This window comes from Prunus mume, linkage group LG8 (assembly GCF_029339155.1).
Source record: "Prunus mume cultivar Tortuosa linkage group LG8, ASM2933915v1, whole genome shotgun sequence".
Taxonomy (NCBI): Eukaryota; Viridiplantae; Streptophyta; class Magnoliopsida; order Rosales; family Rosaceae; genus Prunus; species Prunus mume.
Genome location: NC_142705.1, coordinates 18,229,374 through 18,257,037, shown reverse-complemented (window position 1 = coordinate 18,257,037; position 27,664 = coordinate 18,229,374). Strand labels below are relative to the sequence as shown.

Here is a 27,664-nt window from a genome sequence, read left to right as displayed (position 1 = left end):
TCTAAGGATTGCTACCGCTTTTAAAAAAATCGTGTGGTTCAATTGTTTTTAATATAAATTGTGTGCTACTTGTTTTTACTTTCAAAGTCCATGAAATAAAATGGTGTTGTACTTGTTTTTATTTTTAAGTGAAATTCTATTATGTTTTGGAATTTTAATTTTTTTTAGGTTAAAATATTTAGAAAATTAAATTACGAATGTTGAAACAAAAATAATGTCAAGAAAAATTAACAAGAAAAAAAAATTATGGGATAATCATTCTTAAAAAATTTAGTAAAGTTGCGGACTCAAATTATGAATATGTAAGGTTGGAGGAAAAAAAAAAATTTGAGTCCTGAAAATACATGAATAGTATTATTTTGGAGAATAAAAATTTGAGTTTAGCTCTAACATGGTTGGAGATGTCCTAACAATGGATGTCCGTGAGGGGAAACCATATATGGTTCATTAACTCTGAAAAACCAAATTTTTTTTAAATGAGTCATCTATCGGGTTAGAAGTTTAAAATGGGTTGGAAGGTGGGTCTTTTAAGTTTGAGATATTGGATCCGACCCGACCCAACAACATAATCCTGGTGGGGCTGAAAATAAAGAGGCACTCACACACGGGTCCTCTCCTCTCGCGTGGCTCTTCTTGCTCTCCATTGCGTTTGCGCAGGTAATTCCCAAGCTTCAACTCCAAGCCTACATTTTCTCCCTTCTCAGTTTCCTTTTCTAAGTGAATGAATACTCTCTTCCATTCTCATCATTTAACATAATAAAACAATCAAATTTTTACTTCTAATTTCGCGTTTTAGTGATTGAGTGGTTGCAATCTTGTATTTCATTGGTAGTAAAATCCATGTGAGGCTGCTAACTGTTTGATGAAATGCCTCTGGGAGAATCTCTGTCTTTTCTCTTTTTCTTGTGCCGTCTGTATTATAAGGGTTTTTTTTCCCTACATTGTTACGACCTCCATTTGAAGCTCAACTATAAAGGGCCAACTAGGCATGTTTGAGCTGCTTCTATCCACTGCGTTGTAATTTGTAGCATATGGCATTTGGAAACTTGTTGCTTGAATTTTTCTACTGTATGCGTACATGTGTTGCTTTTTGGAATAAGTTTCTGAGCGAGCAAGCCTCTCTCAGATTGTGCCCTCTCCTTCAGAGGGAGCGTCTTTCACAGCGAGTTCAGAGTTCAAAGCGTGCTCTTTGTATTTAATGTTACAGGGGCTCAATTGTTTGAACAATTGGGGTCATCAATTTTGGGATCACAAGTGAAAACTTTTTGCATCTGATCACAAGTTAACACTACTAGCTGCCTGGTTTCCTCGTCTTTGTGGTTAGCTGGTTGGTAGGCCCTTTTAACCTCTACGATGGAGTAATATTTCCTCACCTTTGAAAAACGCGTATTGGATCATCTTGTTGTGCATATTATATTTGGCTTTTATAGCATACCTTTTAGTCTATGATTTGGAAAGTTTTCAAAAGGCAAGTGCTTGGTATTTAAGTTATAATTCTCTAAAAACTACTAAGCTAAAATAAAACCAAACCATTTATGTGATCCGTTTCATTTTGTTAAGCATGAAACTGGAGGTCTTCCTCCTTATCCCTTGTATTAGATTGTTAGACATGGATCTGATATGGGTAATAACCTGATTCCTTCTGTAAATGTGAAAAAACAATTTCAGGAGGAGACAGGTTTGCACTCGGTGAAATCATCTCAGCGTACATCTGATTACTGGCCCATTGATGTCTTTGTCAATCTCTATTAAGCCTCATGTAAGTAAATTTTAATCCTATTAAGAGATTAGAGTAAAATATCCAATTGTGCTCTTGTGTCCCTTTCACATATACTTTCATGTGACTGATCTTGTTATATGAGACTTGTATTTCATTATTTAGTTGCTTTGGTTTCTCTGTTTTCGGTTATTAGTGTAAGATCAGTTAAGTGGTTTCTCTGTTTTTGGTTATTAGTCTAATACTTAATAATAATTGTTAGTAATCAGTTAAGTGGTTATGATAAGTACACATGCTAATATTGATGTTCTGTTTTGCAGATAAATAATAGGATTGTCAGTAAATAATTGGATTGTCAGAGATTGTACTTCTCTCTCGTGGCTCTTTTCTTGCTCCATTGCGCAGGTATTTTCCAAGCTTCAACTCCAAGCCTACATTTTCTCCCTTCTCAGTTTCTTTTTTTAAATTGATAATTAAATTTTTGCTTTTAATTTCGTGTTTTAGTGATTGAGTGGTTGTCGATTGTATTTCATGTTTTAAATTGATAATCAAATTTTTACTTTTAATTTTTACATTAGCCTACCAACTGTTTGATGAAATGCCTCTGTGAGAACCTTTTTGTCTTTTCTCCTTTTCTTGTGCCTATTGCTCACTCAAATGAGTCTGTATTATAAGTTTTTTTTTTTTCCCATTGTTACGACCTCCATTTGAAACTTCGAACTATAAACTCTATCCACTGCATTGTAATTTGTAGCATATGACTATGGGGCAACTTGTTGCATGAATTTTTTTACTTTCTCATCATTGTGTGCATGTGTGTGTTGTTTTCTGGAAAAAGTTTCTGAACTGCTATGGTCTTGATTACAGAGCTGAAAAAGAGTCTTGACAGTAAAGAAAATGCCACATAGAACTCGACCTATGACTGCACTCTTGGTGTTTACTGGGCTGAATATTGTACTAGTTTCAACCATTACTCCAGTCTATGATTTTGTCTGCTTCCTTCCATACTGGGAAAGAAGGGTATGTTTTCTGTCACTATTTGTTAAGCAAATTATATTCCAGAGAAAACAAATATGGTATTAAACTTCTTAGAGAACTTTCGTTTGGTTGGCCATACGCTTGCAGGATGCATCTTAAAACTAAGCTTGACCAACTCTTTAACTATGCTTGCTTCCACATGATGTTATTATATTCACTCACTTACCAACTTAAATCTTGATCTTCCCGGTTTTGTATCAGTGAGGTCAAAGTTGTCAAACATAAACATAATTTTTGTTGCTTAAAACTTTCTGGTATGATCACTAAGTTGATATCTATTCCATAATAGTGGCTTCGGTGGAATGAATTTGAAAGCTTGGAAATGTAAAATTAGACATATTGTTACTGAATTTGATTTCTTCTGTTATTCAGTTTCTAAAATAAAAAACTGTAATCCCTCCAATCCAATGCGATCAGTTCTGGATTGGATTGGATTGAGTCAGTTGGTTGGTCTTTTAGATTCGTTTTGTGGATCCCTACATCTGGTATATATGTTTCTTTGCAGAGAGAACGACGTCGTCAGGAACGTGAAGCAATTTTATCAAATGGTCCTGAATCAAAATAGAATTATTAGTGAGGTCAAACCTCTTGAGTTACAGGTTTTAAGCTTTTTTTAATATTTAATGTAGTTCTGCTACATGATTTATTGTAAGATTTTAGTAAATTAAGGATAAGAAGGTATACTAAGCTTTTGCATGCCTGCTTATGGATGCTCTCTCCGTATATTGTGTAATCTAATTATAAAATATGTTTAAAATAAAACCTCAAAAATTTAGAGGAGATTACAGTTCATGTGATGCAGGACAGCACAAGGTGGGGTGTTGCCTATGATTAAGTAGAGAAGAGAAAAGATGTAAAGGAGGGGACAATCAAGGCACCAAGCCTTCAATAAGACTTAATTTTTCTTTCATCCAATCTGGTTTGCTTTGCAAGGAAGTGCCTTGTTTATAGGCTTCAAATAGAACTCTTAGTAACTTTTAGAAATACAAAAATACTCATTAAATAAGAATTGAGTAATAACACTTTTATTTATTTCATGATTCTTGCACTACCATGTACATTTCATTATAGCATTATCATGAAGAGGATATTTTTTTCTCCCACTATTGCATTATCATGTGTCCCCCAATCAAACAAAGTTCCCCGTTCCATAGGCATTGCAACATCAATACTTCATGTAAGCTTGCTTCCTCTTGGTTGGTTTGATTCAGTACTTGCTATCTTAGTGGAGAAATATTTTCTCCCTTAGATTTTGAGAAGTTGCTAGATGATTTGAAAATCATGGAAGTTAAATAAATCCATTTGTTTAACATTATTGTTTTACATTTATTTCTACGTCATTGAAAGGTCTGTGACGAAGTTTGTAAGGCTTGTTAAGAAAGGTCTACTGGTGATTGATTTTGGAATCTACAACTTTAGCATTGAGGTTGAGAGTAACCAAAATAAGGGTTTCTTTTTTCTTTTTCCAATTCAACTGCATCAAGCAATCTGCTTAATTATATCCAAGCACACGGAGGATATAATGAGGGCTTATGGAGGGGGGTTATGTTAAGCCGTGTGATCAAATGCTGAGTTATTATTGAATTGTTGGATTGAACCTCCTCATTATAATCTCTCAATATAGCCCCTCATTATAGAAGCTCCTGACGGAGCATATTCTCTAGGTATTGGGCTTTTAAATATATGCCACAACAATATTGGGTCCTGGCAAGTGATAGGTCTTAATGTTTTGTGCAAGCAAAGTGTTTTCTTTTTCTTCGTTGGTAAATATACAAGCAAAGTTTCGGAAGTATCATAAGGAACGGTAATGTTCAAGAACATGTAGCGGATAAAGTACTTGATCAAACTACCAACCACCCTCGTTCCTAAATTAATGTCTTATCTCCCATAATCGGGAGCTCTTATTTGTGTAACATATAATCCATGTACTGTTTACAGATTTCCAATTTATTGTTTGTTTATCAATCATAAACTGCCTCTTTGTTTTGGTAACGGTGGCAGCACATCCTCCAAATATATATATGCCCAATGATAATTTTTATCTTTTATACAATCAATATTGGAGGAGGGGGGAATCAAACTTAGGATCTCGGATGTATAGATAAATGTTCTTAACCATATGAGCTATAAGCCCCTTGCACGTGCAATGATTATTAAACCTAAGGATTTACACGACAATGATACTACAATCACCAAAATATTCTAAGGATTTGTATTTCATATGTTATAACTTATAGCCTACCCATTACATGTTTTAGATCAGTTGTTTTTCGTGTGCACGTGTGACTATCAATCATTGATGCATATAAAATCCGTACTTTATTAATAGTTGGAAATATATGTATGAGCAACTCTGCTACTCTTAACCGTTGATACATACCAAACACACAATACATCAATAATTGGAAGTCTTGATGATTCTCCCTTCTCTTGTATACACTATTATTGTCTGCTATTCAAGTGGGATTCAAAACTTGATTTGACCCAACTCAGAAATCGTACAGATTAGCCAAGTGTCAGGGATCGAGGTACCATGTCTTAATGAGTGACAAATCATTAGGAAGAATGAGATAGATAGATAGATTGATACCAATAAATTAAATTAAATAATTCTGCAACCAATATATAACTAAATGAATAAACAAATAATATTTAGATAGATAGAGAGCTACAAGCTACAAGGAAGGAAGGAAGAAAAGAATTCAATTCATGCTTTGTCAATGTTGTGGTGCTTCTCTTCTCTACGCTTTCTCACCTCCCATGGCATGTGCTCTTGTCCCACTTTGTACCCTTTACAGTATTGCTTTGCTTTTTCTCTCAGCATCAATCCACTCCCCTCATTTCCTTCCTTCCTGCTTTTGACACATCATTGCTTAATGCTTATACTCTTGTGTTTCCCCAACTCAACGTTCCTTCTAATTTCACATGTTTGATCGCACATCTTCATCATATGCACGCATTTAGGTTTGCTTTCAAAACTCTTCTACTGGATTTGTCTTCCTATTTTTAAAAATCATCATATAAAAAAATGATTAAAGGATATATATATACAACAGGCGCTTAGATGGAGAGCTTTACTTGAGATATTTATCGGGTAACTTTATTTAAGGGACATCCTTGTACGTTTTATTATGCATTGTATTATGTATGGTATATTTTTTAAGTGTTTCTTCAAAGATTATCCTTATAAAAAGTCACAAAATTCAAAACTATTTAATCACTCAATTAAATGGTTGTCATTGTTAGTGTTTTATTGAACACAATGTTGATAGATTTTGTTGATCACAACAAGATGTCTTAATAATTTTCAATTTGTCTAATTATTTGCAATGATGATATTTGAATGAAGATTATCGAAGTAAAATTTGTAGTGGGTTCCGAAAGAGCCCCCTCAATAAAATTGATTGTGTGTATATGTATATATATTATTGGACACATATATGCATATATTTGGGGTAAAAAAAATGTATGCAACCCATGAAAACTACTTTTTGTGCAAATTTTGATTAAATCTCTATCTACATGAAAGTAGGATTGGTAGAAAGCTACAAACCTCATTCATTCATGTGTCCATTTTTGTTTCCAAATGGAGAAGCAAAAGCAACTTATTCTCCCTTTCTTTTTCTGTGTTGTAAATTCACAATTTCCATATTCTCGTTTAGTTAGTTGTCAACTTGGTTAGCATTTCCCTTTCTTGTCCAGAAATTTTGATGACCTGATTAACTAACATGATGTATGTTGGCTTCTTGCCCCTCAAGCACAGTCAAATCAAATTGTTGTTTGATAGACCACTTTAATTTATGGCTAAATTACTGTTTCACCCCTTGGAACAGATGCTCGATCTCACTTTACTCCTTGAAATTGAAATTTTTTCACTTAACCCCTTGAATCTCTAAAAATTGTTGGAATTTTCTCACTTTACCACTTTCATCCATTTTCATCCACAAAACTGTTAAGTATGCTGACGTGACGTGGCAATTTAGTAATTTTACCTCATCTCTCTTCTCTCTTCTCTATGTGCCTCTCTCTCACTCTCACTCCCACTGCCTCTCTCTTCTCTCCCCTCCCCGACCCAACCCCCATCGCACCTCACCTCCTCCCTCTGGTCTCTCTCATCTCTTCTTTCTTCTATCTCCCCTCCCCTCTCTAAACCCAACCTCCACCCCATATCTAACCCTCCTTGGAATTACTCAACACAACCAAACCACCACCACCCAGCACCTCAGCTGACACCACGCACCATGTCTTCTCAAGACACCACCTTGTGAGACAGAGACAGAGAGAAAGTGCTTGCCTAGATTAGGGCCATGCCGAGAATGGAGGTGAAGACGGTGGTTGCCCAAATTCCGACTTGTACATGCATGAACTTGGTCTCATCTCACAGGCCCAAATTCCGCATTGGATTCCATTTTGCAAGTTAGGAAACTCCACTACGATTTTCAAGCTTGCTAATGCTTCCGTTTGCAAGCTTGTTAATGTGTGAAGAAAAGATGGGGGTGGCTGTGGATGAGATTTTTTTAAATTTTGAGATTAAAGATTTTTAAAATATATCCAATTTTCTTACTCATCACACACAAGGACTTAAAATTACTAAAATGTTTGTGCCACGTCAGCACACTTAACTGTTTTGTGGACGGAAGTGGTAAAGTGAGAACATTTCAGCAATTTTTAGAGATTCAAGAGGTTAAATGAGAAAATTTATGTTTCAATGGGTAAAGTGAAATCGAGCATCCATTCCAAAAGGTGAAACAGTAATTAAGTCTTAATTTAATTTTGTCCGTTGCGTTTAAATTAAATAACATCATTCTACGTGTGCATACATGTATGGTCAATAAAAGTGAGAGAGAGAGAGAGAGAGAGAGAGAGAGTTGTAAGTAACATAGTATTAAGGAGATAGAACTAAGTTTTAGACTCAACCGTGTTATGGTTTTTCTAAACTTCTCTTTATACTGATATTTGTTTTATTTTATGTATTTTAATTTGGTATATTTATTTACATTAATTATTTTCTGAATTTTTTGTAAATAGAGCAATTAAATCTCCTTATTTTTCCAACAAGAAGAGCAGGCAGAGCTTCAATGGCAATACAACCAATTTCAGTGGAGCTTTGTTAGTGAGAGTGCATATATATATGAGACATCAGATTACATTACTTGGTCCACATATATGATAAGTACAATTTAGTCCCCGTTGTATACTTCTTTTGCATTGGCATATACTGGATTAAATTAAGCTTATTGAATCCAACAAAATGTTTTCCTAATTAGGCAATAAAACTCAACCAAATATGGAAATAAGATTTCTCTATTACTTTTGAAAAAAGAGGAAGAAGAGAGAAGCAATAGTTATTTCCCTTAATTTAGAAGAGAGAACTCCTAATCTTTGACTTAAAATGCTGAACTCCAAGCTTCCTAGAGATTAGATATCCGGCCGTTCGCTGTTAAGATTTCAGAGGGACGGATTCTTGGCCCACCACTAGTGACATCGATATTGTCCCCAACTTAACCACTTGTTTAGCAGGTGTGAGGTTTTATACAAAAAGCCCTGATGTTATTAGGACTGAAACCATTTATTATATAAGACTTTCTATTTTGTTAAGTTTTCGATGTGGGACTCAGCTTTAGCTATTTTTGGTGTTCTAAACTTGTTGAATTGGATAACTGGATGATACGCCTAGGAAACTTGATTGTTAACCTGCGGGTAGAGAGGAGGCACCAAAGGTTACGAAGTCAAAGAAAAGAGCGGATGGCCCACTCAATCAAATCAATAAACAAAGGAAAACATTATATTCCATACCTATATAACGGCGAAGAGAGGAAGTATTACGTGGAATGGCCGTTGAATGGCCTCGGAGTGAACGGGGGTACCTATAGAATGGGAATTTGCATCGAACTTCAGTCTTTTGGTCAATCTCAAACCTAAACTTGAAACTTGGATTAAAAACCTAGGCTTATAACAATGTTATGATAACATAGAGTTAGATCCTAAGACCCCGTTTGGTTAATGGAAAAGGAAGCTTAGGATGAGAAATCAATTGCTTTCACATGTTTGGTAAGTCCAAGTATGGGAAATGATTGCCTAGCTGGCACATGAGAAAGTAAGAGGGAAAGTGAAGCCCTCCTTCCAACTTGGGTTTTGTTTTTCAATCTCATGGGAAAGTTTGGGAAAATGAGTCAACATTAAATGCACACTTTTCATGACCATTTTGTCCCTATTTACAATTTAGAATTGCAATATATCATTAAATGCATTTTTTTAATTTGATTTAATATAGGTATAATTGGAAAATTATACAAACTTTGTTTTCCATTCCTACTCAAAACAAATATGAGAAAGGAAATAAAGTGATATATTCCGGTTACTTTCCTAGCATTATCAAACGTGGGAAATAAATCTTCTATATTCTTATCATTTGGGAAATGACATGAAAAGTAATTTCCCCTCAAATCCGTTATGTGAACCAAACGGGGCCTATTCCCTAAACCTCGAACCACAACATTGTATAGGATTTAAATCTTGATCACCCTAACTCCTAAGCCCTACACCTTATCTTGCCTTGCCTTGAAGTCATGGATCTTGTGCCTTGAGCGGAATTGTGATGCTTGGCCTTGTAGCAAACACATTTCATAATTCCTGAAGTTGAAAACAATTTTGTACTGGTATCAAACATGTTTTCCAATCATAAGAGTAGTGATATAGGCCACACTTTTTGAATTCTATTTTAGGCTTAAATAAATTATGACATCACATTATATTTTATAGACATTCAATAAGACTATGCTCATGCGAAAATTCCTTAGCATAGTTGATCGGTGACATTGTGCCTTATAATTGATTCATTATTTCTTTTTATACAAGTGATATTTTAGATGAAGAAAGATTTTGAACATAATTTCACATATATAAATAACTGCTCTTAATGACTTGAGTTAAACCTCTTGCAACGAAAGAAAAATCAATTTTAGAACGCTTTCAACATTAGAACGAAAATTCTGCAACCATAAAAGTAAACGATTTCACTCCTATTTTATCACTTATACTTTTTAGCTTATAAAAAGAGTATAATGATAAAATAGAAAAAAAAGAGTGGGAAAATCACCACTCTAAAAGTATACAAACCCTTCAATCAAATCATAGGAAAAATATTTTATATGTTGACTTTAACAAGTAAATTCATTTGGAGACTCGAACTGAGTTTTGTCTTGAGCAAAAAAACAAATTTAAATTCATTTGACGACAAAGAATTAGTGTTGTCAGGTTTAGCTATTTGGACTTTGTTCTCATCGAACAGCCCCCCTTCCTTTGACAGATAGACTCCAACCAAATACGGATGCAGCTTACAAAGGGTAGACAGCACCACACAGTATAACTGCCTCCACCCTCCGTGCTACGTCGTCGTTTCAGTTCTCTCTCTTGCATTTAAACCCCGCCTAAACCCCATCTTAGATTCTTAATCCCTTTCCTTAAACAAAGAATAAATAAATAAATAAAACAAAATAAGACAAAACTCACTCTCACTAACACTTAGAACAGAGTAAATTATAGACTCTCTCTGGGTGGAGCTCTCTGTTCTTGTATTTTAGGGCTCAGGGAGGTGTTGAGTGAGCACGGCAGCAGCGGATCTTTCTCCCCAGCTCCTCCAATGGCCAGCGCTAACGCTCACATTAGCAACGGCGACCACGAGCAGCCGCCGACGAAGCCGGCTGGGCTCACGGCCTCGGGGTCGTTCAGGGCTCGCAGGAAAACCAGCTCCTCCGCCGGAATCTCCCGAGCCGGCTCCGAAGTCGATGACATCATCACCCTAATGCACGGCTCCGATCCAGTCCGAGTTGAGCTCAACCGCCTCGAGAACGATCTCCGAGGTCTCTCTCGTCTTCTTTCCTTCTCCGCTCTCCATTTTCCCGGCAAAATTTGGAGCTCACATTTTCTTTGTACATAGGGAGAGAAGATATTCTTATTTCATGAAATTGACCAATTCGTCGTATTTTCTGGAAACCAATTTCTTCTAAATTCAGAGCCGCATTTTCTTGCTAAGGAAAGAAACGATATTTCAAATTTGTTAGCTTTGATTTTTTCTTTTTCCTAAAAAGAAATTTCTTATTTATAATTATATTTCGTGTACTTTATAATTTATAAGGTCAAATTTGACTGATATATACGTTTTTTAATTTATGAAATGAAATAACAGATAAAGATAGGGAATTGGGAGATGCTGTTGGGGAAATCAAGTCTTTGAGGAATTCAGAGCGCCTTAAAGAGAAGGCGGTGGAAGAGGTACTCTATTTTGCTTATGAAGCCGAAGTTGTGCTTCTATTTGCATTAGCAATTGGATTGATTTTTATTTTCTTATAACAATTTGCGTAGCACGATGTTGTCAAATTTTGGTACTTTATAGTATGTTATTACCAAGTTTTGAGCTAGATAGGCTTGTGAAGTTGTGATTATGGTCATTGATTGTTGTTGCATGATCAAAGAAAGTATCTTTATTGTTTTTTTAATGATGGAATTAGCAATATACTAGAATGTATGAATGAGACAGATTTTGTCAGACTTTTATTTGCCAACTCTTTCTAAAGTTGTTTTTTTTTCTATCTAACAATGTTTTACACCTTCTATTAGATGCAACAGTTATTTTGGAGAACTCTTGCTTAAAAAAAATACCCTTCCACTTCTTAAAATTAAAGAGCAATCTATTTCCATGCAAAAAATATATTGTAGTTATTTTAAATACTGCAAACAATTTAGTATATGCATTTCATTTGAGTTAGGCAGGAAATTTATTTTTTGACTGATTGTGAGTCTACATACTAAGGTGTGCAATGCTGTTTTATATCCATAAAAAAATGTCTGTAAGTGGAACTTCTGGACAACCAAGATGAGATTTGATAGTCTTCTATGTTAATCTTCAGTCTTTTTATACTTTAAGCTGAAACCTTCAGTCTGCTATATTACCTAGTGGTTACTGGATTTTAAGTATTATTGCCTTTTGGATTAATGGTTTTATTCTATTCTAACATTTATTGATCTCAAATTTATCAAGATAACCCTACTTATTCAATTGCCATGTTGTGAATGGATGTTTTGAGCTTCTAATGTTTTAGTTTTTATTTTTTATTTTTTTATATAATCATTTTCTTCTATTGTGATGGATTCACATTTTATTGCTTTAAAATATTGACTATTATATCCAGCAGCTTCACTTAACAAACAGGTGGATGACTAGAATACCCGCCTTTTGGGACATAGACATGGTGAAAATTTTATAATGCCACTTTCCAATGAAAGACTTGAATTCTAAATGATTACAAGAGTCTTAGCAATTGTGTTAAAGCTGTGTCAGTTTTAAGCAAAGCTTTATAAGCAAAATTTCCAATTGGACTCTTTTAACCTTTACCCTCCAAAAAAAAGAACTTGAAATGTAATGGGTTATACATTTTTTTTTACTGACAGTGAGTAGCTAATTTTGAAAAATCCCTGCAACTTGGAGGAGATATTATTTTATTAAACAAATTAAGAAAATATCTCCTTTACCACACGATTATAGCCATATTGTTATTCTCAGTTTTGTTAGTTTTGTTCTGTTCGATTTTTTATTGATGCCTTCTTCTGAGTGAGATAATTATAGGTTTATTACAAAATTATCAAGATTTTAAGAACCATGTTGAATTTTATTTATTAATGTATTGCTCTTTATTACAAAGGAGAAACTTTATGTTCAATCAGAAATGGGACTATCTGATTATTTTTCTGTTGGTTAATGATTCCAGTTGACAGATGAACTAAACAGGGTGGATGAAAAGCTGAAAGCAACTGAAGCCCTTCTGGAAAGCAAGGTACTAGTTGTATTTCCCTTTGCTCCCTCATTGTACTATCTTCTGTAACCAACAAATGGATTTCTGTTTGCAATATAATGAGTACACTATGATTTGCAGAATCTTGAGATTAAGAAAATAAATGATGAGAAAAAAGCAGCTTTGGCTGCACAATTTGCAGCGGAAGCCACACTTCGAAGAGTTCATGCTGCACAAAAAGATGATGAAATGCCCCCCATTGAAGCCATCATCGCTCCACTGGAAGCAGAGCTTAAGCTTGCTAGGCAGGAGGTATATACTTTCCTTCTGCAATACTATGACCTCAATTTGTATTTTCATCTATTCTTTTATTCAACATTCTTAAGACAGATAGGATTGTTGTAAAACTTTTGATGTAGTAATGTTCTGTGTCAATTTTCGCTGTCTATTTTGGTTTCCATATTGGTTTATACATGTGAGGTTTAGAATGTTCATAATGTATTGGGTTTCCATATTCTTACTGTCTTTATGGGTCTATTGATTCATGCACATGAAAAGAAAAATAAAGAGTTAAATTTTTTTTTTCAAAATACCTTTTCATGTTTTGGTTTTTTAGGTAGCAAAGTTGCAGGATGACAACAGAGCACTTGATCGGCTTACTAAATCCAAGGAGGCTGCTCTAGTTGAGGCCGAGAGAACTGTTCAGATTGCTATGGTAAAAGCATCCTTGGTTGACGATCTGCAAAACAAAAATCAAGAGCTGATGAAACAGATTGAAATATGTCAGGTATGTATGCTCTCTGAGTTTTCCTGCTGCAGGCAATGTGTGTGATTGTGGGAATGTACCGTGGGTTTTGTACTAGCATTATACTCTATTTTTTGTAACATGTACTAGTGGATTATCAGGAGGAGAACAAAATCCTTGACAAAATGCACCGGCAAAAGGTGGCTGAGGTTGAGAAGCTAACACAAACCGTTCGTGAGCTTGAGGAGGCTGTTTTAGCCGGTGGAGCTGCTGCCAATGCTGTGCGTGATTACCAGCGTAAAGTGCAGGAGATGAATGTAATAAACATTTCTTGGAACTCCAGTTCTTGCAAATCACTTCGTAGTTGTTCTGAGTCTGTCACAAATGCAAACTGCCTCTAACCTTCAAGCTTGTGTAGGAGGAGAAAAAACTGTTGGAACGGGAGGTGGCTCGTGCAAAGGTCTCTGCAAATAGGGTTGCCACTGTTGTTGCAAATGAGTGGAAAGATTCCAGTGACAAAGTGATGCCCGTAAAACAATGGCTTGAAGAAAGGAGATTTTTTCAGGCATGTTACAACTTCAATGCCACCTCATCATTTCTGCATGCAATTCCTTTAATTTGTACAAATAGTCATTTCGTTTCATTGGCTCAAGTTGCATCCTTAACCCAAGAGGTTGGCATTATGGCAATCGAATGGGGCTTAGGCGCTTCATGCTGGATGAGGCAACTGCATGGACCTAGTTATTATCAATTAACATGTGGACCAGATGCCTCGTCAGCCCAAAAAGAAAGCATGAATTAAATTTTTTTTTTTTCTTCTTTAAATTGTTCTAAAAGTATTTAATGATCATCTATGTTAACCCAAGAGGTTTAACATATGGAATTATCATCTAGTACCATAGATGACCTGCAATGATTTTTGTTGGCCTACTGTCAAGATGCATATAGGATAGTGATAGAGACTACCCCGTATCCCAGGACCTTAAAACAGATATCCCATCTGGAAAATGGTTCTTTATTGCATAGATCACATATAATGCTTTCCCCAAATATTTGCAAATTGAGTAGTTGCTAGAAAACGGAATATATATACAGAAATTCTCCTATGCGGACATCTGGACGTTATTATCGTGCGGACCCCATGTATTTTGTACAACCCCTCCCTGCTTTGTTGCCTATTTACAATGGCATCCGCACGATAATAACATGCGGACATCCGGATAAGAGAATAACTGTATATATGTAAGGAACAGTTTTTATTTTACCTTAAGAAGCGGCGGTGGAAGTGAAAACAGATCAAGAAAGGAACAGTTTTTTTTTAATTTGAGATTTAAAATGAAATATTTGACATGATTTTTGTAGGGAGAAATGCAACAACTTCGAGACAAACTGGCAGTAGCTGAGCGTACTGCAAAGGCAGAAGCACAATTAAAGGTATGCTAACTGTTTTAAATTTAGTCTGCTCTGACAAGTAAGGGTAACTGTTTCCTATTATGTGTTTAAGCCTCTTCTTAACAGTTGAGCATTAATTGATTTCTTAGGAAAAATACCAACTAAGATTCAAGGTTTTGGAGGAAAAGTTTAAAGCAACGAATGGAAAATCCCGCCCATCCTCAGATGCAAGAATCATCAGCAATGGGCCTTCAAGGCGTCAGTCTCTTGGTGGAGCTGAGAACTTCTCTAGAGCGTCCTCTAATGGCTATCTATCTAGGACAAAATCAAATTTACAATCTGGTTTCAACCGTTCCAACACTGCTACTGCAATATTGAAACAAGCCAAGAGTTCATCTAGATCGTTTGATGGTGGTAGTAGATTGCTAGACAGAGATAAGCTAGTACCAGATGCAACTGGGAAAGATAACACAAACAGTGCCAGTGATCAGACTCAGATGGATGAGACAATTGGTAGACATGAGGAGAGGGCAAATGGATCTTTGGCTGAACAATCCAGGACAGAGCATGAAGATTATGTTTCTGGAGTGCTGTATGATATGTTACAGAAAGAGGTCGTATCTTTGAGGAAAGCTTGCCATGAGAAAGATCAAACCCTCAAGGACAAGGATGATGCAATTGAGGTTAGCTAGTAGGATGTATCTCATTAATTTTGCAACCTCTCTCCACTTTTGTTTTGCTCTTAATTTGTTTCTTGTGTGGAATCAAGTAGATGTTGGCAAAGAAGGTGGATACACTTAACAAAGCAATGGAGGTTGAGGCCAAAAAGATGCGGAGAGAAGTAGCTGCCATGGAAAAAGAAGTCTCTGCTATGCGTGTCACCAAGGAGCCTGATCAGAGGGCACGGCGCTCAAGTGCTCCCCGAAGGGTTGTAAATAGCTCTCATACACTTTCTTCTAGGTAAATAGTTGTGTATAATCTTTAATGGCCTAAAACTGATGCACTAGTTGTGGAACAGGCCGTCATTCTTGTTCCTGCTAAGTTCTTGATTATATAAAACAAACAAAAATGCATGGTGCGATATACTTATTTTTTTCTTTTCACTTTCTTGGTCATCACATGGTGTAATATCAAATGCTGAAAGTTGATAACTTTTGAGCTACTTCGAGTAGAAGACCATTGATCAATCTGAACAAAGTTTTCTTCTTTCTTTCAGGAATGCACATAAGTCTAGGTGATTGACATGGCCACATGAAGGGCGCCACACCAATTCTTCGGATCTGCAATCAATATAATTGTACGGTTTTGTCTATGATTTTTTTGCTCGTCTCCATCTATTTAAGTTGTCTTGTCCAGGTAGGCAATTTGTAAAGAACTGACTTGAGGTTTCTCAGGTCACCCTGCCGTGTATATTTCTTTTGTACTAATATTTCCCAAAAATATACCAACCGTGGGTGGCATGAAAGTTATGAAAGAGATGTGGCTTGTTCGATGCTTTTCAAGGAAACTGCAGGCATGATAAAACTCTGTATACCATAAATGTATATTGGTAAGGAAGTTCTCGTTAATTCAATACAGCTTTTAGGCTACACCTTCTCCAAAAATGGATTTACTGGGTTGATGGCATAAAAGGTTTTATGCGGACAAAGGCTAGAGTTAACAAAGCAATGGAGGTTGAGGCCAAAACAAAATTTGAAGTCTTTTATTTGAATTAATCTGATAGACTACTGAGGGCCATTACTAATTTGGTCAGACATCAATATTGTTCCAAACTCAACAATGACCACCAATATTGTTCCAAACTTAACAATTTAGGTATAATATTGTGAGTAAAATTAGACTCAATGGACTCATCCAGGTTGTCCAGGTATTGGTCTGGAGAAATTTGCTCGGGTTGGAGGTTGATAGGGTGGTGGGTTGTTGGAAAGAGAAAAGAGAGAAGGGTGGTAGAGATTAGTGCATGTGGTAGATTGTGATCTTATAATATTACATAATCAGCATTGGCTTATGCATACTGCTTGATTTGTAAATTATAAACAATTTTCATTTTTGATAATGTCCTCATATGAAATTCGTAGGATTTGAGTGTTTAAAATATATATATATATATATATTTTAGCATGACCTCTTGTTTCATATTTATGGCGAGTTATTTACACTAATACCTTATGAGGTTTCTTATGTTTTCACGAAACTCTTTCAGGTCTCAAAAATTATATAAACATCCCCTGAGGTTTCAGTTTGTTTTCACAAAACCCTTTTCATTAATTGTTTGTTCAAAAATTGATGATTTTATTGAATTTTTTTAATGCAAATGACAAAATTAACCTCAGAGTATCCACAATTATGCTCCCTATTTTTTAGTTAATTTTTAGCTAAAAACATATCAAAGTTATTTTAGGAGCTCTTTATAAAATTTGAACTCCAATCATGCTCTTTAGTTTAGGGGGTCATAAATACTATAAATCTTTTTTAATTGGTCAATCTCTTTTAAAAAAATAATATAAAAATAGTTAGCATGAATCAAATGTTTGAAATACTTATTAAATAAAGCAGCATTAAATTATAGGGAGTCATCAGGAGTCCTTTCTCTCTTTTCAGATTTAGGATTCCTAGAGGTCTCCGTATTTTAGGAGGTGGATAGGGAGCATGGTTGGAGTTGTATTTTTCTAATTCCTCCCTAAAATTTGTCTAAAGATATGGTTTAAGGAGCCCATTGTGAATGCTCTCAATGAAGTATATGCAATCTAATCTCACAGGACAACTGTCAATTGGATAATTTTTTTGGTATAAAATCATCAATTTTTAGATGAAGAATAAATGAAAATGAGTTTTGTGAAAAGAAATTTAAAACCTCAAGAGGTGTTCGTATAATTTTTAAAACCTCGAGAAGTTTTGTGAAAAAGCCGAAAATCTCAAGGACTGTTAGGGTAAATAACTCCTCTATGACTACCTCTAATTGTTTATTTGAAAAATATGTGACGTAAGTATATTATTTTGGATATCATTTGTCTGACTTGTACTCCATATTTGTGGTCTTAAATATCCCAGTCACATTGACTGAAATTGCTACTTTAAACTTCAAAGTCATTATCTGGCTTGGAAGTCTTTGCGTGCTGATGGGGTTGAACGACTTAGCCCATAACTCAACTTGACTTGGAAGTCTTTGCGTGCATGATCGTAGCAGTGTCATTATCAGTATTTTATCTTTATCAGAGACTTGGAAGTCGTTTAATCGATGTTCACACAATTTGTGTTGGTAGGGACCCGTTTATGAAAAAAATTTGTGCGGACAAAGGCTAGAGTTAACTCATGCTCTCCTTTTGTCTCAGTGAGATAAGCTGCCTTACTTGGATTTGCTATCTAACCATTGTATGAAATATTTTTCCTCATCGTTCAAAGAATATACCGTCATCGAAAACAAAATTTGAAGTCTTTTATTTGAATTAATCTGATGGTGTCTCTCATTTACTTTTAGCAAATATTTAGTCAGATCAGTTGGTGTTCTTATGTTTTAAGTGGTGTACAACGGACTACTGAGGGTCATTACTAATTTGATCCAACACCAATATTATTCTCAATTTAATAATTCAGGTCTAATTTGGTCCGACATCAATATTGTTCTCAATTTAATAATTCAGTATAATATTGTGAGTAGAATTCGACTCAATGGACTCATCCAGGTTGTACAGGTATTGGTCTGGGGAAATTGGCTCGGGTTGGAGGTTGATAGGGTGGTGGGTTGTTGTTGGAGAGAGAGGAGAGAAGGATAGTAGAGATTAGTGCATGTGGTAGATTGGGATCTTATAATATTACATAAACAGCATTGGCTTATGCATACTGCTTGATTTGTAAATTATAAACAATTTTCGTTCTTGATAATGTCCTCATATGAAATTCGTAGGATTTGAGATTTTTTTTTAAATAAAAAAAAGGAAAAAAAAAGAAATATAGCAGGATCTCTTGTTCCATATCTATGACGAGTTAATTACACTAACACCATATGAGGTTTCTTGTGTTTTCACAAAACCCCCTCAAGTCTCAAAAATTACATGAACACCTCTTGAGGATTCAGCTTGTTTTCACAAAACCTCTTTTCGTTGATTGTTTGTCCAAAAATTGGCGATTTTATTGAAATTTTTTTTTATGCAAAAGACAAAATTAACCTCAATGAAGTATATGCAATCTAATCTCAAAGCATAAGTTTGTCATTTAGAGAATATTTTGTATAAAATCATCAATTTTTGGATGAAAAATCAATGAAAAGGAGTTTTGTGAAAACAATTTTAAACCTCAGGAGATGTTCGTGTAATTTTTAAAACCTCAAAGAGTTTTGTGAAAAAGCCAAAAACCTCAAAGGATGTTTGTGCAAATAACTCTTCTATGACTACGTCAAATAGTTTATATTAGAAAAATATGCGATGCAAGTATTCTTTTGGATATTATTTATCTGACTTGTACTCCATATTTGTGGTCTTAAATATCCCATTGATTGAAATTGCTACTTTAAACTTCAAAGTCATTCAGGCTTAAGTGCTGATGGGGTTGAACAATTTACCCCACAACTCAACTTGACTTGGAAGTCTTTGCATGCATGATCGTAGCAGTGTCATTGTCGATATTTTATCTTTATCAGAGACTTGGAAGTCGTTTAATCGATGTTCACACAATTTGTGTAGGTAGGGACGGGATTATGGAAAATTTTCGTTCTTGGTAGCGTATTCGCGGCGTATAATTTTATACAATTCGAAGTGTACAAAAGCTCAACCATCTGAATTGTCATTTATTCCTTTATACAGGGCATCTCTGTACTCTTAAATCTTCCAGACTCATATCTTTAGTCCTACAGGTCATCCCATTGCAAAAGAATCATGGGTCACAGCAGTGCTAATGCTTCCATCCACCTTGTCTCACTAATTATACTGTCAGGAATTTTATCCCTTGAAACCATTAAACTCGGTTTGTGCAGTGATGATCATAATGTGGGATGCATAGATATAGAGAGGAAAGCCCTTCTCAAGCTCAAACAAGGCCTCATGGATCCTTCCGGACGGCTTTTGTCTTGGGTGGGAGAAGATTGCTGCAAATGGAGTGGTGTAGGCTGCAACAACATAACTGGACGTGTCAACAGGCTCGATCTTCGCAATCATGATTGGTATCACGATTTTTTTGATAATTACGGAGCAACAGAGCATGCATTTAGTGGTGAGATCAACCCTTCTTTGCTTGTTTTGAAAGATTTGGATTACTTGGATTTGAGCATGAATGACTTCAGAGGTGTCTTTCCAAGTTTCATTGGATCACTAGAGAAACTGAAATACCTCAATCTCTCTGGTTTATCTTTTGTTGGAGTCATTCCCCCCAATCTTGGAAACCTCTCAAGGTTGCTTTATCTTGATCTTAAGAGTATTGGAACTCTTGAGACTGACCTTCAGTGGCTTGCAACTCTTTCTTCCTTAAAGTACCTTAACTTGGAAGCAGTGAACCTTACTAAGACTACATCCTATTGGCTTCACGCTGTTAATATGCTCCCTTCACTTGTTGAATTGCATTTGCCCTCTTGTGGTCTTCCCATGCTTCCTCTCACTCTTCCTTCCATCAATTTCACATCCCTTTCAGTTCTTGATCTCTCTGGCAATAAATTCACCTCCACGATACCTCCTTGGTTGTTCAATCTCACTAAACTAGAGAATTTGGATTTCGCATATAACAGTCTGACAGGAAAATTGCCTGATTATTTGGGATATCTTAAAAGCTTGAGATACCTCGAATTGTTGGATAACTCACTTGAGGGTTCAATCCCAAAATCGATTGGAAATTTAACATCTCTGAAGGAGTTTAACCTTGAACATAATCAAATGAGTGGGATTATCCCAGAAAGTCTTGGGGAGCTCTCATCGCTGGTTTCACTTGATATCTATAGCAACACATGGGAAGGTGCCATTACAGAAGCTCATTTCGCGAAACTTGGAGGCCTAAGAGAAGTATCAATCGGAAATTATCCCCCAAACATTTTGCTTTTCAACGTAAGTTCTGATTGGATACCTCCTTTCAAATTAATATACTTGTACATTAGATCATGCCAACTGGGTCCCAAATTTCCTACGTGGCTTAGAAATCAGACTGAGTTGACCACAGTGGTACTCCGTAATGCTAGGATTTCAGGCACCATACCAGATTGGTTTTTGCAGTTGGATTTGCAATTAGATGAACTAAATTTCGCTAATAATCAACTAAGCGGCAAGGTGCCCAATTCATTAAGATTCAGTTATGGTTCCACTGTTGATTTGACTTCAAACCGCTATAAGGGCCCACTCCCACTCTGGTCCTCAAACATTTCCTTTCTGTATCTTAGAGATAATCTATTTTCAGGGCCAATTCCTCATAACATTGGTCAAGTGATGCCCAATTTGACATATCTAGACATTTCTACGAACACTTTGAGTGGAAGCATTCCCCTGTTCTTGGGTAATTTAAGCCAATTGCAATTCATATTGATCTCAAATAACCTCTTGTCTGGTGAGATTCCTCATTTTTGGAACAATATGCCATCATTGCGTTGTATAGACTTGTCAAACAACAGTCTCTCTGGCACAATCCCAAGATCTTTAGGCTCTCTTACTTCACTCGAGTTCTTGGGCCTCTCCAGCAACAACTTTTCAGGTGAAGTTCCTTTCTTGAAAAACTGCACTTACCTGAATATTCTTGATCTTGGTGATAACAAGTTTTCTGGACCGATTCTGGCTTCCATCGGAGAAAGCATGCCCAATTTACAGATTCTAAGCTTGAGGTCCAACTCATTTACGGGACGCATCCCTTTAAGTTTATGTGGCCTTTCCGCTCTCCATATATTGGACTTCTCACACAACAATCTTTCCGGAAATATTCCCCACTGCGTAGGTGATTTGAGTTACTTGAAATCTGAGTCCACTGACTATTATCCCTATGGTTACTTGGGAAGATTTGAGTTGGTGTCAAAAGGAAGAGTGTTGGTATATGATTATATCTCCATCCTTTACCTTGTTACTAGCATTGATCTCTCGGACAATAAATTGTCAGGAGAGATACCTATGGGCCTAACAAGCCTTATAAACTTGGGCACCTTAAATTTGTCCATGAATCATTTGACAGGAAATATCCCAGCAAATATCGGAAACTTGGAGTCTATAGAAACTCTTGATCTATCGTTGAACAAACTTTCAGGTTCAATTCCACAGAGCATGGTTAATTTAACATTTTTGAATCATTTGAATCTGTCATACAATAACTTGTCCGGGAAAATTCCAATGAGTAACCAGTTTCAGACCTTTGTTGATCCGTCAATTTATGAGGGCAACCCCGGTCTTAGCAGTTGTCCATTACCAATTGTTTGCCAAGACAACAAAGGAGCACCTCAAGTTCCAAGTGGAGATGGAGGAGAGGATGATGACAGTAAACTTGAAAAGCTACAGTTCATCATCAGCATGGTGATAGGTTTCTGTGCAGGGTTCTGGGGAGTTTTTGGGACTTTGGCCATGAAGAGGTCTTGGAGGCTTGCCTATTTTCACTTCCTTGACAAAGTGAAAGATGCTGTCCTTGATTTTTTCTCAGCCATTGGTACTTATCTGCAGAAAAGATCCTAGAGCATAGAAGAAGCTGCACATGCTAAGGCATATGTATGCAAGCAAATAAAGCAAAGTTTAGAATTGTCCTTTACAATTTTGTAAGTTGGTTATTGTAATATGAATTTATACTTTTGTGTATTGTGCCTTAACGAAACAATCGCTTCAATCCATTTGAGTCCGAAAATAAAAGATTTAATGAAGTTCCTCACAATAAGTATAATTGAGGTATGTCCTAGAGCAACATGTGCAAACACATCCACTATCAACAAATTAGGATGTTTATAAATTGTTTGGCAACCTCACATAATTTCCTCCTATAAATTGTTTTTGTGCTAAAAGGGCGTTATTTTCCTGGTGTTGATTTCACTAATGCCGTTGGTGGATCCAGACCTTCATGGGTTTGGACAAGTCTTCTGGAAGGAAAAAGGGTAGTCATTGATAGAGGTCGAATACATATCATAAATGGTGAGAATATATACTTGTATCTGGTCTGACAGCTGGCTCTCCCCTTCACATGATGGTCGCATTACTCTGATCAACCCTGTCCCCACTTCTGCAGAGATTGACTATTCTACCCCTAATCAATTAGATTCACAGGATGGAGTCCAACTTTGGGTCAGTTGAGTGGTTTCCTGGAAAATGTGGCAACTAAGGAATTAAAGTTACTCTGTCAGTATTCTTGTTCAAAAATAACTTTTTATTTGTTTGAATTTGAGTGATTTTATTTCATCAAATTGACCAATTCGTCGTAATTTCTGGAAACCAATTTCTTCTAAATTCGGAGCCGCATTTTCTTGCTAAGGAAAGAAACAATATATCAAATTTGTTAGAGCTTTGATTTTTTTCTTTTTCCTAAAAAGAAATTTCTTATTTATAATTATAATTTATAAGGTCAAATTTGACTGATATATACGTTTTTTAATTTATGAAATGAAATAACAGATAAAGATAAGTTCTTCCGATCTAATATGAATCTAGGAAAATTCAACTTATTACATTGAAAGAATTGTATAGATGAATAGATGAAAGAGGTATTATTCAATTAATCACAGAGAACAGTGACATGAAATGATAAAAGAAAATTGCTAAAAACCCTGCGCATCCTATTTAAAATAAGTCAAGAGTATTGATATTATTGCATTCGATTGAAGTCCCAAGCACTAGCATAAACCATTTCCAATCAAATTGTAGGTAAAACCTCTTTGAAGATGAATTAAGCACAACCAAATAACATGTGACAGATATGTACATATTCAAACCTGTAAATAAATAATAAAAAAATTTAAAAAATCTCACAATCCAAAATGAAAAACAGCCACAAACAGACCAAACATTTTTTTCTTCTTTGTATTTCCAGCTTTCCCAGATAGTTATTTTTTTGGTAATTAAAAGGGGGTATTCAATTGAGATTTTAATAGATTGTAATTACATAATTTTAATGTAATTGATTTCAGCCGGATTTGTAATTATATGATTTTAATTAACTTCGAATTTTACTTATGATTTCAAGAAATTGCAATTACATAATTTTACTTATATTTCTTTACAAGCTTGACAAGTGAAAATGAATCAGCATGGGACTGAGAGCAAAACATGGAAGAACTATCTATTGCTACTTTTTACTTGCTACAGGGACAAAGTCGCAGTAAATGATAGGTGAAGTACTCCCAATTTCCGTATATGGCGTAAGCAATCCTTACTTCTCCACTATGGTCACCAAAAGTCTTCCCTAATTTTCTTTGTATTTCCACCCACAAGAGACGGTGGTGGCCTTACAGCCCAACAATCCAGTTGCACCGCTCTAGCTCCAATCGCAGCTGCCTTATGAGCGGCGCAATTCAAATGCCTAGGCACCCAATTCCATCTAACGTCGCTAAAGAAGCTAGATAATCTGTCATACTCATCCAGTAACGGTTTGACTGTCCAAAGCCCATTGTCTGAAGCCCCCCTTGTACCTTCCACAAGCACCTTGGAGTCCGTCTCTAAAATAATTTTTCTATACCCTCGGCTGATTGCATACTTGACAGCACATAGACCTGCAGCTGCCTCAGCGACCAAGGCTGCACTACAACGGAAAGATGTTGCCAGCCCCCAACAAAACAAGCCTTCCTCATTTCCAACAATCACCCCTAAACCTGCTTTAAAGAACTTCAATTGCCAAGCCCCATCAAAATTGATTTTTAGGAAGTTCACCTCTGGGTGCATCCATCTTGACGTTTGTCTCAAGGGGTCTGGAGGGGCAACCCAAATTGAGACTTCAGGTCTAGTCTTTACTCCCTTTAAATTCTCCGAAAGCTCGCATGGTTCTATCAATTGTAACAATAGGATCGATTAAGTAGCCTTTGAAGATGAAATTACATCTGGACTTCCAAATTTCCCAGCAAGTAAAGCTGATCATTGAGAATAAGTTCATTATCTCCTTCTTTCCCATGTCCTTCAGGCTTAAGACTTCCAACAACCATTTATCAAACGTAGAAAAGCCCTGCAAGTTCACTCTGTAACTGAGGGGAGCCCCAAACCAAACCGCTTGTGTCCATGGGCAGAGAAAAAGCAAGTGTTCCACTGTTTCCTCTAACTGACCACAAATGGGGCACAATGGTGAGCTCACAATTTTCCTCTTGAACAAATTCCATCGAGTAGATTTGGCATCATTTAACAGTCTCCATAAGAACACACGAATTTGGGTAACGTAACAATCTTCCAAATACTCTGCCACACCTCCTTTTGAACTACATGAGAAGTCGAGCCCCTTTCACCCTCCCTGATTCGTTTCTGAGCATGGATTCTCCGATATCCAGATTTGACAGTATAATCTCCATTTGAGGTCCAGGGCCAAACCCTTCTATCACAGCCGTCAGAATTACCAATAGGACAGCAACGAATAATGAGGTCCACTCTCCATGAGTGATTAACTTTGTCCATAATTTCACAAACCTGTTGGGGGGCAGAAGGAGAGATCAACTGAGACACATTAATGATCCCCTCATGAGGAGGAGGTAGCCAAGAGTCCTTCCAGATGTTCGTATTAGCACCATTAAAGATTTGACAACGAGAGTCTTTAATAAGAGCATCTCTCCCTTCTAATAAACTGGCCCAAGCCAAGGATGCTCAAGCTCCCTTCTTCGCCTGTAAAAAATCACAATCCGGGTAATATCTAGCTTTCAAAATCTGCACCCATCCTGCATTTGGATTTTGTAAAAATCTCCAGCATTGTTTTGTGAGCAGAGCTGTATTGAAGGACATGAAATCTCGAAAGCCCAGACCACCCTCTTCCTTCGGATTGCACAAACTCGCCCATGACTTCCAGTGAATTTTGGAACCATCATCACCGTTCTTCCACCAAAATCTAGCCAAATCTCCATTAATATCTTTACAAACAGCAGCAAGGAACTTAAAGCAAGCCATGGGATACGCCGGAATGGCTGTAGCCACCGCTTTAAGGAGGATTTCCTTTCCTGCCAAAGACAAGGCTATCTGTTTCCAGCCGTCAATCTTTCTTCTCACTCTATCTCTAATATAAGCTAAAGCTGCTCTTTTTGACCTTCCCCAAACCGTTGGCAACCCTAGGTAAATACCAGCATTCATTTTCTGCTCCATTAATACCAAAATCTCACACAACTGCTCTCTAAGGGGTTCTGGGGTATTCGGGCTAAAAACCATATTAGATTATTCAAAATTCACTTTAGATATAGATTTTAAATAATATACACGTGTAATAATTTGTAGATGCATCTTCATGATACATGGTGTATCGTATCAACACCCTAACTCATCCGTAAAATAATCACAATTGACATGCAACTTTCGTTCGTATTTATCTTACTAGCAAGAAACAAAAGAAGTTTAGTGTGAAACCAAATATGAACAAAAAGGAAAATTGCATCATCATTTGGAATTTAAAATGTCTAGATTTAATAAGGGATTTATAGCTCAAGTGGTTAAGAGCATTTACCCTTGCATCTCAGTTCTTAGGTTCGATTCCCCTATCCCTCAATATCTCTTGTATAACAAAAAAATTGCCTTTTTTTTTACAACATATACCAATTATTACCTCAAGTTAATTAACAAATGAGGTGACACATAATATAACACTTGCTTTATTGATTATAAAATGAAATGTTATCACATCAATTTGAATTTTAAAAGTTGGAATAATTATCAGAGATTCTCAGATTATTCTCATTTGGATGTCTCTAGGATTATTTCAATTATTTTTTTTTCTTTTAGTACAAGCGATTGATGGAGGTGGATTTACACAAATATTCATTAATTGGGAACTGCTCCCAACTTAGTTACGACTATAGCTAAGTAAAACTTGAAACTAACCTTTTTTTTTCCTCATATTTCCAGCTTTCCCAGACAGTTATTTTTTTGGTAATTAAGGGGGTGTATTAAATTGAGATTTTAATAGATTGTAATTATATGATGTAATTGATTTCAGTTGGATTTGTAATTATATGATTTTACTTATGATTTTAATATATTGCAATTACATGATTTTACTTATGATTTTAATTCACTTTGAATTTTACTTATGATTTTAATAGATTGCAATTACATGATTTTACTTATATTACTATACAAGCTTGGCAAGTAAAAATGATTCAGCATGGGACTGAGAGTAAAACATGGAAGAACTATCTATTGCTACCTTTTACTTGCTACAGGGACAAAGTCGCAGTAAATGCTAGGTGAAGTACTCCCAGTTTCCATATATGGCGTAAGCAATCCTTACTTCTCCACTATGGTCACCAAAAGTCTTCCCTGATTTACTTCTATTGACCAACTGTCGTGTGTGAAATTTGAATTCATGTGCGGAATTACTTGAAGAGTGGAACGAACTCTAGTCATGTCCAAGTTGTTTATTAAAACTTTTCCTTTGTGTATTTTCCTGTGTTAATCCCATCTTAGCGCTTACCTCCAGCCTAACAGGCCAACCCAAATTTCCAGCCTAGTCCCTTTCAGAGAAACTATAATGAGGGTTGCCTAGCTATTATTAGACGTTTAAATTGACCCCCTCAATTGTTAGCAAGATCCTAGCTTAATTAGAATATTTATTTCCTAATTTATTAGGATTATATTTCTTTCCTTTTTGTACAGATGTTGTGTAATTAGGTTTTTATCTTGTTTTCTAGTTTGACCTTACTAGGGTTACATCCTTGTACTATAAATACTTTCTTTTGGAGAATGAAATACAACCTGAAAAATATTCTACCCATATTGTTTGACTTGGTATCAGAGCCAGGTTTTCTGGTGACTGTGTATTGTGCCCACCCGTGTTCTATCCCCATATTTTTTTTTCTTCTCTACCTATGCTGTGTGTGCCCTCTTGGGTTTGTGTGCTGTGTTGTAGTGTTCATGCCTCTACTGTGTTCGT

At 36.0% G+C, this 27,664-nt stretch overlaps 4 protein-coding genes across 5 annotated transcripts; 3 read left to right on the top strand and 1 right to left on the bottom strand.

The window, feature by feature from the left end:
* The first annotated feature begins 541 nt into the window (after positions 1–541).
* On the top strand, positions 542–3,451 carry LOC103339186 (uncharacterized). Its single transcript, XM_008242468.2, has 5 exons — positions 542–657; positions 1,669–1,759; positions 2,038–2,122; positions 2,585–2,737; positions 3,261–3,451. The coding sequence occupies exons 4-5, from the start codon at positions 2,615–2,617 to the stop codon at positions 3,318–3,320; spliced, it is 183 nt and encodes a 60-aa protein (XP_008240690.2). The 5' UTR covers positions 542–657; positions 1,669–1,759; positions 2,038–2,122; positions 2,585–2,614; the 3' UTR covers positions 3,321–3,451.
* Positions 3,452–10,227: 6,776 nt separating this feature from the next.
* LOC103339187 (microtubule-associated protein 70-2-like) lies at positions 10,228–16,190 on the top strand. 2 transcript variants are annotated; one of them, XM_008242469.2, is made up of 11 exons: positions 10,233–10,617; positions 10,944–11,029; positions 12,523–12,588; positions 12,688–12,858; positions 13,163–13,333; positions 13,453–13,608; positions 13,710–13,856; positions 14,654–14,725; positions 14,833–15,366; positions 15,456–15,643; positions 15,900–16,190. In XM_008242469.2, exons 1-11 carry the CDS (start codon positions 10,398–10,400, stop codon positions 15,919–15,921), a joined length of 1,833 nt encoding a protein of 610 aa, XP_008240691.2. In that variant the 5' UTR covers positions 10,233–10,397; the 3' UTR covers positions 15,922–16,190. The 2 variants fall into 2 exon arrangements, with proteins under 2 accessions (XP_088899635.1, XP_008240691.2); XM_089043509.1 differs by lacking the exon at positions 15,900–16,190 and having other exon boundaries at positions 10,228–10,617; positions 15,453–15,591.
* Positions 16,191–19,326: 3,136 nt separating this feature from the next.
* LOC103339205 (receptor-like protein EIX2) lies at positions 19,327–22,501 on the top strand. The gene has a single exon (XM_008242487.3). The coding sequence runs from the start codon at positions 19,555–19,557 to the stop codon at positions 22,303–22,305; it is 2,751 nt and encodes a 916-aa protein (XP_008240709.3). The 5' UTR covers positions 19,327–19,554; the 3' UTR covers positions 22,306–22,501.
* Positions 22,502–24,000: 1,499 nt separating this feature from the next.
* LOC148914932 (uncharacterized) lies at positions 24,001–24,920 on the bottom strand. Its single transcript, XM_089043342.1, has 2 exons — positions 24,812–24,920; positions 24,001–24,593 (listed from the first exon to the last, which is right to left on the bottom strand). The coding sequence occupies exons 1-2, from the start codon at positions 24,918–24,920 to the stop codon at positions 24,001–24,003; spliced, it is 702 nt and encodes a 233-aa protein (XP_088899468.1).
* Positions 24,921–27,664: the final 2,744 nt, after the last annotated feature.